Source organism: Aplysia californica, unplaced genomic scaffold (genome assembly GCF_000002075.1).
Source record: "Aplysia californica isolate F4 #8 unplaced genomic scaffold, AplCal3.0 scaffold00221, whole genome shotgun sequence".
NCBI classification, from domain to species: domain Eukaryota; kingdom Metazoa; phylum Mollusca; class Gastropoda; order Aplysiida; family Aplysiidae; genus Aplysia; species Aplysia californica.
In genome coordinates, this window is record NW_004797491.1 from 628,174 (window position 1) to 641,329 (window position 13,156).

The 13,156-nt window shown below is 39.9% G+C and overlaps 2 protein-coding genes across 2 annotated transcripts in view; both read left to right on the forward strand.

Annotated features, from left to right (window-relative positions):
• Positions 1 to 1,661, forward strand: part of LOC101850249 (serine/threonine-protein kinase PknK-like) — a 4,192-nt gene extending 2,531 nt beyond the window's left edge. The window contains exon 2 of the mRNA XM_005099675.3: positions 909 to 1,661. Within this exon, the coding sequence (XP_005099732.1) occupies positions 909 to 1,346 (438 nt within the window). The 3' untranslated portion in view covers positions 1,347 to 1,661. The remainder of the gene's footprint in view (positions 1 to 908) is intronic.
• Positions 1,662 to 7,174: 5,513 nt separating this feature from the next.
• On the forward strand, positions 7,175 to 11,807 carry LOC101850480 (serine/threonine-protein kinase Nek4-like). Its single transcript, XM_005099676.3, has 2 exons — positions 7,175 to 8,337; positions 10,887 to 11,807. Exons 1-2 carry the CDS (start codon positions 7,957 to 7,959, stop codon positions 11,322 to 11,324), a joined length of 819 nt encoding a protein of 272 aa, XP_005099733.1. The 5' UTR covers positions 7,175 to 7,956; the 3' UTR covers positions 11,325 to 11,807.
• Positions 11,808 to 13,156: the final 1,349 nt, after the last annotated feature.

Genomic DNA, 13,156 nt, shown 5'->3' on the forward strand with positions numbered 1-13,156 from the left:
ATATACACATGTATTAATATACACCTGATATCTGTGTGTGCACGTGTGTGTGTGTATCTCTCTCTCTCTCTCTCTCTCTCTCTCTCTCATTCTTTTCCGAGAAATCATAATGCTTTAAAGTTTCAAGTTGTAGCAGCGCGCTCAATCTCATCAACAATATTCATATTTATTTGATTCAATTTAGAAGTTAGAGGTGTCATTTTTTTTTAAAAGACTTTCTTCATCAAAATTGTTTGGGCGCTACTCTGTGGAGACCGGGTGTGTTCACCTGTTTGGATGAATTGTAAAAAACAACTTGCACTAAAAAAAATAATAATAATTCCAACTTTTTAGACTACAAACATCCCTTGTTCCCTCAAATAAAAACATCAGTCAGAAGTAAGAGACCTAGGCTTCTGATCTGTAACAATGAAAGATATAGAAGGCCATTTTTACCATCATCTATCAAAATGCTTCCATCTTAACCATCTTGTATAAGTATACTTACGACCTTAGAGCATGCATCAAAATAACATTGAGTGTGTATCTCGCTTACGATTCTCATTGTTTATATTGCTGCTCATTTATATTATGCATGTGATTGTAAGCCTACGTGTGTGTGCATGTCTGTGTGTGTGTGTGTGTGTGTGTGTTTGTGTGTTTGTGTGTGTGTGTATACACACGGTGAAACACCAAACCAATGTGCCAGGATCTGGACAATAAAGATGTATCTTATCTTATTTTAGCATGAGTCATATTTATCAAGATCTATATGTCCATGTCTACTTATATTTATCGGTCTATTTATCTTGTTTGGTCAAGAGAATCTTCTTGTCTCTTACTTGATTCGTCTGTTTTATATAAGGTTATTAATTAGTACGTGAAAATCAAACACTAACAAAATCTCCCCTTTCCTTTGCCTCCCCTAGATGGCGGTGTCTCTCCGAAGCCTGCACAAGAAGAGGATTTATCATCAGGATTTAAGGCCACAGAACATCGTCCTCACTGACTCTGACGTCGCCTTCATCTCTGACTTTGGCTCTGCGTATCTACTCCCTGAGGGATGTGACAAGGTGGACACGTGGACAGCTGCACCTGGTTTTCGAGGACCCGAGGCGGACCAGGAGGGTGGCCAGTTCTGTCCATTCCAACTGGACACCTACAGCCTGGCTGTCAGCATGTGGCAGGTACTGTCTGGTTTGTGTCCAGTCAAGTACAAGCCTTTGGATCACCTAGACAACATCCCCCCGAAGTACGCTGTCTTGTTGAGGAACCTTCTTCTTCAAGACCTCGACAGGAGATGGACCCTGGACAAGTTCCTCTCTGAGGCCCTGGAGCTGCACCCAGACCTGTCCTGTTTTCTCTAAGACGTTCGGATCACGACTGTGGCGTTCTAAAGATAGTTTAAAGACAGTGTTAATCTTTGTACGTCTTGACTTCTCACTGTTAAGCTTTCTAGTTTGAAGCTTTATACAACGCCTTTGATAAACCGATGTCAAATTTGTACTATTGTTGTGAATTAGAATAGGCCCAAGAGAAAGAGAGAGAGAGAAAGGGAGAAACAGAGAGAATGAGAGAGCAAGGGGAAAGACAGACTCTGATTACAAAGTAGCTAAGAGTGAAAGTTAATGACAGTGTATGCGTGTGTGTGTGTGTGTGTGTGTGTGTGTGTATGTTTGTGTGAGAGGGAGAGAGAGAGAGAGAGAGAAAGAGAGAACAAAAAATAATAATAAAAAGTTGAGGTTAGTCTTTCTTTATATTGGACTGTGTTCGTGATCTTGATGTGATGTATATGTGCTCAATAAATAAAAACAAATCGAAAAAACCCCCGCCATTTTCAAATTCACTTAATCTTTCCCTTTCTGTTCTGCTAGTTAACTTAATTTCCCCCTTCTTTTTGCTTTAAAAATCTTTGTTGTGTTGTCTATCTATCTATCTATCTATCTATCTATCTATCTATCTATCTATCTATCTATCTAGTTATTTTTTCCTGGTGGCTGGTTTGTTTATCTCTCCTGTCACATAAATAAATAAATAAATTGCATTTATATAGCGCATTTTAAAAAAGAAGTGCTCAACACGTGGTACAATAATATAAAGATCATATTATGCAGCGCACAGCTCCAACAGTAATCATCTCTCTCTCTCTCTCTCTCTCTCTCTCTCTCTCTCTCTCTCTCTCTCTCTCTCTCTCTCTCTCTCTCTCTCTCTCTCTCTCTCTCTCTCTCTCTCCAGTACATCCATGAGTAAAGACAATCCCACAAAGCTTACCCAGACACCTTCGCACACATTGATGAATTCACACAGTCATAAATTCTTACAGAACAGAACAGCATGAAAAAAAAAACACGATACTGAGAGAACATAATAGATACAGAGAGAACATACTATTTGTATTGGGAATGTCGGAATTTACAGATTGAAGCTGGACTGAAACAAATTCGTTTTAAGTGCTGATTTATATTTTGATAAAGTGGTAGACTCCCGTAGATGAGCTGGTAAAGCGTTCCACAGGGAGAGGGCGGGGTGTGAAAAAGCTCTCCCTCCGAGTCTCTGACTTTTGCTTTGGACGGGTGTTAAAAGTCTTTTAGTCGCCGATCTTAAAGGCCGAGATGGTATATATTCGATGAGCATGTCACAAAGATATAATGGTTCAATGTTGTTGACGAACTCAAAACAAAGAACAATTATTTTGTACTGAATTCGAGCTTTCACCGGAACCAATGTGGTTGAATTAGCATTGGTGTTATATGCTCTTTGAGATATTTCTTTAAAATTATGCGAGCAGCTTGGTTCTGGAGTCGCTGTAACTTTTTTAACGTTTCAGTGGGAAGGTTTCCAAACAAAGAATTGCAGTAGTCTAGACGTGAAAGTACAAAAGAAGAAATAAGGATATTGATGGAATCAACACTAAGATATGTTTACATTTGTCCTATTCTGTGTAGTTCTAAATAAATTACTTTACATAGATGGTTTCTACGATGAGGCATAGAGAGTGTGCAGTCAAGATAAAAGCCTAGATTTTTCGCTTTATCTGTGAAAAAAATGTTATCATTCCCAATACATATATGGTCAAAATTGCAAAGCAATATCCTTGGCATTGCAAAACAGAACTTCGGTCTTATCATCATTCAGTTTAAGTTTGTTTGATATCATCAAGTTTTTTACCTCCACAATACATTTTTCCATGCTAGTAACTTGACAATTAAAATTTATTGGTAAAACAAACTTGTACAGCTGAGTGTCGTCCACGTACATGTGGTAGCTAACGTCGTGCCTCCTAATTATTGAACCTGAGGGCTTTGTATATAGTGTGTATAAGAGTGGTCCGGTCACAATCAAACCCCTCAGGAAAAAAGAAGAAAAGGCTCTTGTAAACATTGTTGGTGAGCACACACTCTGTCACGGGAGCCGAGAATATACGTGTTTTTAGTTTGAGCTGAGAAGAAATGGTATGGAAATAACTTAACGTTAGCTGAAAGACAAATAAACTTCGATGGCGGCTGTACAGCAGAGTGATTTTTCGATGGGGGCTGTGCTGAGTGATTTTTCCAAGGGAACTGTAACCGTTGGATGGATTCGGAAATCTAATTGTATCGATATCGTCAAAAAGTAGCGGCTCTGATAGTTACCCTATACAGTATGTCCCAGTCAAACAATATTTGGCATAAGTGAAAAATAAGTACATTAAAACACAAGCTGAAAAGACATCCAACTGTCAGGCACATAACTTAAAGGTAGCGTTAATTGCGACAGAGTGATGCTGTGACAACTAATTCTGCGTTAATTGCAACAGAGTGAGCCTGTGACCAAAAAAAAGAAGTTAAAAAGGAAAAAGAAAAACAAACCCACACACATGCGCTCACACACAAACATACAAACACATATACCCATGCACACACACTCACACACAGACACACTCATACACATACAACCACACCGCACACTCTTGTGGCCTTATACACGCTCGCACGTGCGCGCGCGCACACACACACACACACACACACACACACACTCACACACTCATACACAGACCAAACTAACAAACAAAGACAGTCACAGCTCTTTTCTTGTTGCTGTTGTATGCTGCTGATGTTTTGTTGTAATATTTGTTGCCTCAATATTTGGGCTGTCTATAATGTGTACAGATAAAGTCAACTCTACTGTACAGAAAGTCTTTGTGGATGTTTGCCACACACTTTAAGTTATCCTTCTTAAAGGCAACACAATTTTTAACTTTAAATTTAGCAAAAGCTTTGTCAAAATCGTCGTAAGATTTGAATACCAGTTCTAGAAAGCCTTGATTGTAAGGCAGAGATTAGACTAAGACCTCCACGCTGGGAAGCGAAGCAGGAAAGGTAGATCTAGACGATGTGAGATTCTAGAGCGCAACCTTCAACGTAAAAGGGCCCCGTGTTCACTCTGTCTCAATTAACGCCGCATTAGTTGTCCCAGCGTGTCTCTGTCTCAATTAACGCCGCATTAGTTGTCACAGCGTGTCTCTGTCTCAATTAACGCCGCATTAGTTGTCCCACGTGTCTCTGTCTCAATTAACGCCGCATTAGTTGTCCCAGCGTGTCTCTGTCTCAATTAACGCCGCATTAGTTGTCCCAGCGTGTCTCTGTCTCAATTAACGCCGCATTAGTTGTCACAGCGTGTCTCTGTCTCAATTAACGCCGCATTAGTTGTCCCACGTGTCTCTGTCTCAATTAACGCCGCATTAGTTGTCCCAGCGTGTCTCTGTCTCAATTAACGCCGCATTAGTCGTCACAGCGTGACTCTGTCTCAATTAACGCCGCATTAGTCGTCACAGCGTGTCTCTGTCTCAATTAACGCCGCATTAGTTGTCACAGCGTGACTCTGTCACAATTAACACTACCGTCTTAAATGCCACCGAGGGGCAGGGGAGTTTTGTGCCCGGCGGCCTTGCCTGCTCAGCCGTCGCACCGTGTGGCTTACGTTGGGGAATTTTTGTTACGTATCCATGTGCATGTAGTTGTAATGCCCGGCGGTCCATCTTGCGCAACCCCATTGTTTGTTTTGTGTCCTTTTCTTTTAATGTAATCACTTTTTCATAGTGGATCATGATCAAAAGTGGCAGTTTTGTTGGAAAGCCCACGTTCTTTACTCTTAAAGTAAAAAATCAACAAACAGCAAAAGTTAAAATACCATGCTCTTCAAACATCGGAAAGTGCATGCCTATATATTGTGGGCGGTTTTTTTTTTTAAAGCCTTTTACGAAAATAAGTTTCTTCTTCATAAATTTTTAGTCAAACAAATTTCTTTTGAATGAAATATAACTGCTCCAGATTACAAAATGTTAGTACAAATTAAATCATTAAAACACAAAAAACCCTCCTATTTCAAACAGTGGCCGTTGGGCATATAACTTGTCAACGCCACAGAGGCGCATAGGAGTTGTGTGCACGGCGATCCTGCTTTATTAGCCCTTGCACCGTGTCGCTTATACCGGGTGCCCATTGCGGTTGAGATCGGATGAGATCGGGTTGGGTCCTTCACACGGCTTGTCGCCTGAAAATAGATGCGTATTCCAGGCGGTCAAAATTGTGCGCAACCGTATCGTCTGTGTCGTGTCCTTTTCTTCTCTTCTTTTTTTTATAGTGGATCTAGATCAAATGTCGTAGTTGCGTTGTAAAGTCTACAACGGTGTCCATGTCGAAGGGACACGTTAAGTACTAATACGGCTGTTCATTCTTAAGGCAGAGAAAATAAATAGCAAGCAGCAAAATTAATATACCATACCCTATCAAACATCGGAAGGCCTATGCCCATATAGTGTGTGTATGTGTGTGTGCCTGTGTGTGTGAATGTTTTTCAAAGTAAAAAGTATAATTAAGCCATTTCCGTTTTCGAGAATAAATGTCTTCTTCGTGAATTTTTATTCAAACAGATTCCTTTTGAATGAATTATTAGTCTACTGTTACGTTGTGCTAGATATTCAGAAAAAAGCAGTAACATTTTTTAAGGAGGTTATCCGGTGCTTGTACTTTATTCTCTCTCTCTCTCTCTCTCTCTCTCTCTCTCTCTCTCTCTCTCTCTCTCTGATGTGCAGGTATGTCAATTTCTGAGACGTACCATAATTTTTATCTCTACCGTTTGCTGGAAGTTTCAGCCTATCACCGCATGAGCCAATAGGAAACTCACTGTAAACAGTGTGCACATTTTTAAACAAGAGTTATGGCAGATTTTGAACAAGAGTTTTATTAACATGATTTTTATCGAATCTGATTTATTATGTAACCTTTTAACTCAAATATTCACCATATACGAAATCCTGGCCTTCTTTAGCGAGGGTTATCATGTCTTGCTCAAAGACATCTCTCAGTGACCACCCACATAAGCCTAGTGTCATTGAAATTTTCTTTATATTATTCAGGTGTTACAGTCCACACGTGGTTTAACATTTCTTGAGTACATGTCTGAGGTTCTACAAGATGTATCTATTATGTTGCATGTGTCTGGTCGTGCCAGCTGACAGCCAATTGCGTCTACTTCTAACTTGCTGTTTAAAAGAGGTGTTTGTAATAATAAGCGCACTGACTTTGTAAAAGTTTGCAAGCTTATCACATCTGTCATTTCTTTTTCTCATGCCAGTTGTATGCCACATTCATTATCTTCTTCTTCTCCCATTAAAAAAAACAACTATGATTAAGGTCTCCCATGATAATTCAAGCATTTCTTTTGAACATTTTGTATTTTTCTGTTTCCAAGTCAGTCAAAAAATGTATTTCGCTCTCTGTGCTTCTTGTGGATGGGGCATAGTGTTGCTGGAACTGCAACAATGTGAATGGAGATTTATATGGTACTCTAGTAAATAGGGTATACATATTTCCACGATTTGAGTACCCATAGTTTAAAATCTAAAAGTGTTAAGTTTTTCGAGAAAAAAAATATATAAAAATAAATCAAACAAACCAAAACACTATCTATATCTGTGATTATAATATTTTTGGTAAAATGATTTTGATATATAATATTATTGCAGTGTAAACAATTATTTTGAAACGAGGGATTCCACTGCTTTTTGCACCCAAGACTTGTTCAACTTGCACCAATAGCAAAGCAGTCAGATTCTCTTGACATGGACCAACTTCACCGCCTCCCCCCCCACCCCCGCCCCTCTCCCCCACACGTAGTTCCCTGTCAAGCTGTTGAAAAAGGGAATAATATTGTTCTAAAAGTTATCACCTTCGAGTGGAAAGATTTAGAATTGCCCTTTTAAAGCTATCACATTGTTTTTCTAAAAAGAGATTCAGTGTCTCCCTGCCTCGCTGCACTGTTGATATTTCAATATTTTCATAACCTGGACCTTTTAAATTGTGGTCAAGTGTAAGTGTTCAGTGTACATAAAGAATATCAACTACAATTTTCCGTTCCTTTGTGTCCATAAGCCATGACTCGTGCCTTAAACAAGCTGTTCATTGTGATGTCATAAAACTTAATTTCTTCTTTGTGCCCGTAATCCCACCACGTGACTACTACTGTAGGCTGACACCTGGTCAGCGTCTATGAAGATTACGTCACAGGCGTAATGGATGACTGGACATCCAGACGCTACCGCCTTGAGGCTACCGTCGGTTGTGTAATCTGGCGACGAGCCATGGGAAGTACTTGAATTTCTGGAAAGTTCGACATTTTAACAAAAGAAGATTGACAGCTGAGCTTGGCCCTTTAACCAATCAGAACGTTGGAACGATTCCCGCCCAAAAAAAATGACGCTTCGTTTGTCATCGTATAAAAGCTCTGACAAAACGTTTGTCTGTACCATTTCTTTACCCTCGTTGTCGAGTGTAGAGTGCTTTGTATTGCTGTTTTATTGAATCCACGTTGTCATCACTATATTCAAAAAGTACGACGGCTTTTACTGCGATCTTCAGAGTTCCCATCTAGTTCTGGTGATTTTTCTCAGGCATTCAATCAGTTTTTGGTTACATCCGAGTATTTCTTCATTTCACCATGAGTTCTGTGGAGAAGATTCGTGTCATCAAGCTGCATAAGGGGGGAGATGTCTTCCACTACCACCGCATCCATTACTTGTCCGTCTTGCACCAAGGACAACGCAGCAAGATTCTCTTGGCGAGGAGCAACAAAATCCCAGACAGGAAATTCGCTATCAAGCAGATGCCTCTTGTCTCTGATGAGGATAGAGATCGCTTCACACGCGAGATGTATCTGATGAAACTGGCTTCTGACATATGTGGAGTTGTGACTTTGTTGTCTCATCCCGTCTTCTGTGGTCCCACCGGCTATCTGATCATGCCGTTCTGCGAGAAGAGAGACCTGCTCTCGCAGACAGGGAAACTGAGCCACGACAGCTGGATGAAAGTGTTTGTCAGGGTGAGTGCATTCATATTGTCATATTATACATGTAACTTCAAAGTATATTGTTTCTATATCCTCAGTCTTGTTGATTCACTATTACATTTTAGGGGAGGATCGACCCTTGATTTTGCAGATTTTGGGTCAGGCTATGCAAATTTTATGTTGGCTGATTTTAGAAGATCAACCAGTTTTTTGTCTACAAATAGTATGGATACAATTGAGAAAGTCTTTATTCTCCTGATAAATTGCCTTTGAAAACATGAGGATGGATTAATTTAGTGAATTTTCACAATAATTGTCGTTCTTCGCAAAATGTTTTTTTGTTGTTGTTGGCAGTTGTTTTTTTCCTTACTCTTTCCTTAGTTTTCCTCCTTTTGACATGAAACTTTCAGGAAACAGATGACAAGGCTGCCATCAATGTAACAGAGAGATATTTGCGAAAAAAAAGTAACACTTTTCCATTGGCAAGTGATTTATGCAACCTAAATTTAGAAAACGGTTTTTTATGCTTTGGGGAAAAAAAAATTTCTCTTTTGCACTTATTAAAAAAACTCGCTATTACGCTGATAGGGTCTAGTTCAGGTGTACTATCACAAAACTTGGTCAATTTTGGTCAATAAATAAGAAAGCCTTAAGGGTTTGAAATTGTTTATTTTCAAGATGGTGGCCGTTTCCATAGCAACCGCTGTAGCTATGCCAAAATAAACTTGTTTATCAAGAGATTTTACTATGTCTAACTTATATGTGTACTTAGATTTGATCTCGGGCAACAAACATAGAAAATGGTCTTTAAGGGTAGCTCCTCCCGTGAAGACTTTGCAGAAACGTGAAAGTGACATTAATTAATACCTAATGAGTCTCAAATTGTATCAATTTATTTATATTTCTGCCTGTACACTCAAACACTCACACGTCTTTCATCTTAATAATGACAAACATCAGGACAGTACACGCCTGATAGGCAACATGTACTGCTTTATTATTTTACAAATGACATCAGTCGAAAAAAAAAAGTTTTATAACAGAGAAATACTAGCAATAAGTGTTTTAGAAAGTTTGGATACAGTCCAAATAGGCAAGATTACTCTTCTTCCATATCTTTCTTTTCATATCTCTCTCTCTCTCTCTCTCTCTTTCTCTCTCTCTCTCTCTCTATCTCTCTCTCGCCCTCTCTCTCTCCCTCTCTCTCTCTCTTTCTCTCTCCCGCTCTCTCTCTCTCTCTCTCTCTCTCTCTCTCTCTCTCTCTCTCTCTCTCTCTCTCTCTCTCTCTCTCTCCTTCTTTAATTTCTCTCTCTCTCTTTCTTGGTCTTATTTTCTGACAATTTGGGATGAAGAGCTTTTTCTTTCTATGCCTCTAACATTAGGATTTCTCTCCTAAATGAATTGATGCCACTAGATATATTTTTAAAGATCTAATGACACATTTGTTCAGTTTTCAGTACTATCCTCTGTCTGTAAATGTTGAAAGCGATAAAGTGTGTGTGTGTGTGTGTGACAGGGAGTTTTGTGAGTTTAAGATATGCGTATGGGTGTGTTTTTAATGGTCTCACAGTGTCCAGTTTCTTTCTTTTAATTTGGTGGTGAAATGATAATTCTGCGCTGTACAGCGTATAGTCTTCTCTGGATTAGGCGGTACATAAAACATTCATTATACTATGTATTACTATAAGTCTCTCTCTCTCTCTCTCTCTCTCTCTCTCTCTCTCTCTCTCTCTCTCTCTCTCTCTCTCTCTCTCTCTCTCTCTCCCTCTCCCTCCCTCTCTCTCTCTCTCACACACACACACACGCACACACACACAAACACACACACATACACTACACACACAAGCACATACACACTCACACCCATCTCTCTCTCTCTCTCTCTTCTCTCCTCTTTCTCTCTCTCTCACTCTCTCTCTCTCTCTCTCTTTCTCTCTCTCTCTCTCTGCTGCTCTCTAACCTGCTCAGCCTTGCTTTACTTTTAGTTTCAGTAGAGGTTTTACGGCGCTCGCAACTGCATAAGGTCATATGAGCGCCAGAAGGGGTCCTTTTTTTTTCCTGGCCCCCCCCCCCCCCCCCCCCGAGATAAAAGGATTGTTAGCAAGTAGTTGTCCTTCTCGTAACTCATATATCTCTCCCTCTCTCTCTCTCCCTCCCTCTCTCTCTCCCTCTTTCTATCTCTCTTTCTGTCTCTCTCTCTCTTTCTGTCTCTCTCTCTTTCTGTCTCTCTCTCTTTATGTCTCTCTCTCTCTACCTCTTGAGACCATAAAGCTTTGAAGTTTCTAGTTTTAGCAACGTGCTCAATCTCATCAAAAATATTAATATTTTTTAAATTCAATTTAGAAGTTAGAGATGTCCCATGTCGATTTTAAAAAAACAAACACCAAAAGGCATTTTTGTAGGAGTCATATTTGTCAAGGTCTATATGTCCTTGTCTACTTACATTTATTGGTCTTTTTATCTTTTTCAATCAGCAGTAACTTCTTGTCTCTTACTGAATTCCCCAGTGTTAGATAAGAATATTCATTAAAAAATGAAAATCAAACACTAACAAAATCTCCCCTTTCCTTTGCCTCCCCTAGATGGCGGTGTCTCTCCGAAGCCTGCACAAGAAGAGGATTTATCATCAAGACTTGAGGCCACAGAACATCATCCTCACTACCTCTGACGTCGCCTTCATCTCTGACTTTGGCGCTGCGTATCTACTCTCTGAGGGATGTGACAAGGTGGACACGTGGACAGCTGCACCTGGTTTCCGGGGACCTGAGGCGGACCAGAAGGGTGGTCAGTTCTGTCCATTCCAACTGGACACCTACAGCCTGGCTGTCAGCATGTGGCAGGTACTATCTGGTCTGTGTCCAGTCAAGAACAAGCCTTTGGATCACCTAGACAACATCCCCCCGCAGTACGCTGCCTTGTTGAGGAACCTTCTTCTTCCGGACCCCGACAGGAGATGGACCCTGGACAAGTTCCTCACTGAGGCCCTGGAGCTGCACCCGGACCTGTCCTGTCTTCTCTAGGACGTTTGGATCCCGTTCTAAAGATAGTTAAAAGACAGTGTTTATATTTGTACGTCTTGACTTCTCACTGTTAAGCTTTCTAGTTTGAAGCTTTCTACAACGCCTTTGATAAACTGATGTCAATGTCGTAATATTGTTCTGAATTAGAGCAGGCCCAAGAAAAAGAGAGAGAGAAAGCAAGAATGGGAGAGACAGAGAGAATAAGAGATAAAGGCACTGATTACAAAGTAGTTAAGACTAAGAGTGAAAGTTAGTGAGAGACAGTTTGTTTGTGTGTGTGTGTGTGTGTGTGTGTGTGTGTGTATGTGTGTGTGTGTTAGAGAGAGAGAGAGAGAGAGAGAGAGAGAGAGAGAGAGAGGGGAGGAGAGAAAGAGAACAAATATAATATAGTAGTAAGTCGTGGTTAGTCTTTCTTTATATAGGACTATGTTCGAGATCTTGATGTGATGTTTATGTACCCAATAAAGAAAAACAAATCCAAAAGACGTCATTTTCAGATTCACTTAATCTTTCCCTTCCTTGTCTGCTAATTAAATTAATCCCCCCCCCCTTTCTTTTAGCCTATCCAATCTTTGTTTTATTGTCACATCATTTCAGATAACTCTATCTATCTATCTAGCTAGCTAGCTATTTAGCTATCTATCTATTTATCCATCCATCCATCCATCCATCCATCCATCCATCCATCCATCCATCCATCCATCTATTTTTTTAGTTGTTTTTTTCCTGATATGCTTGTTTGTTTATCTCTCCTTTTGGTATTTTTACAACGACGAGCACTACATGTACAAAAAATGACAGAAAAACCAATCAGTTATAGTGTATCATTGCATTATCTCATAATCTCTCTTCAACTCATTAAAAATAAGAATCTATTTTTAAAAAGATGTTTCTAGAACTCATTTCATACCCTTCTTGGTTGTTCTTTATGTCAGAATTTAACTTTCAACGGTACGAAAAATCTTATATTCAACCAACAAACTAAATATTTTCTTGTTTAGTAAATACGAAATGGAGAGATCGATAAACTCAAAATAATCAGGTGATGATATCATTCTTAATGGGTTAAAAACCGGGCTATCAGGAAAAAAGAAAAAATTTACTCTACACTACAAAAACCTGACCGCCCTCGAAATTAAATGCACCAGCAGCTTAAGTTAATGCACTTTTTTCATAGACACACACAAACACCACAGACACACAGACACACACACACACACACTCTCTCTCTCTCTCTCTCTCTCTCTCTCTCTCTCTCTCTCTCTCTCTCTCTCTCTCACTCACTTCGGTTTAGCTAGTCAAATCTACCACGGAATAGCCTTAAAAGTAACATTAACAACAACAATAACTTGAACAGCAACAGCAACAACATCAACAACTACAACAACAACAGCAACAACAACAACAATAACAAAACAGCAATAGCAAGAACAACAACAACAACTGGAACAACAACAATAGTAACAGATAATAATAGATAGCATTTATTGTATAGCGCAAATCACCGCTCAACAGCTAGCTCTATGCGCTTCACAATCTACACTATTACCCCAGCAGACCTGAGAGCATTCTGAAATAACCTCAACTTCCTGGGAAGCATACAGTGCAAGTATCCATATATAGGCGCTGAAACTCTAACATACTGACAAGATATTTCGCTGTATATGGCCGGGTACCCATTCCCACCTTGGTGAAGTGAGGGAAATGTGTGTAAAGTGCTTTTCCCAAGGACACAACTTCGGGCCCGCGGCTCGAATCCCCGATCCCACATCCTCACGGTTACGAGTCCGGTAGCCTAACCACTAGGCCACCGACGCCACACAACAACAACA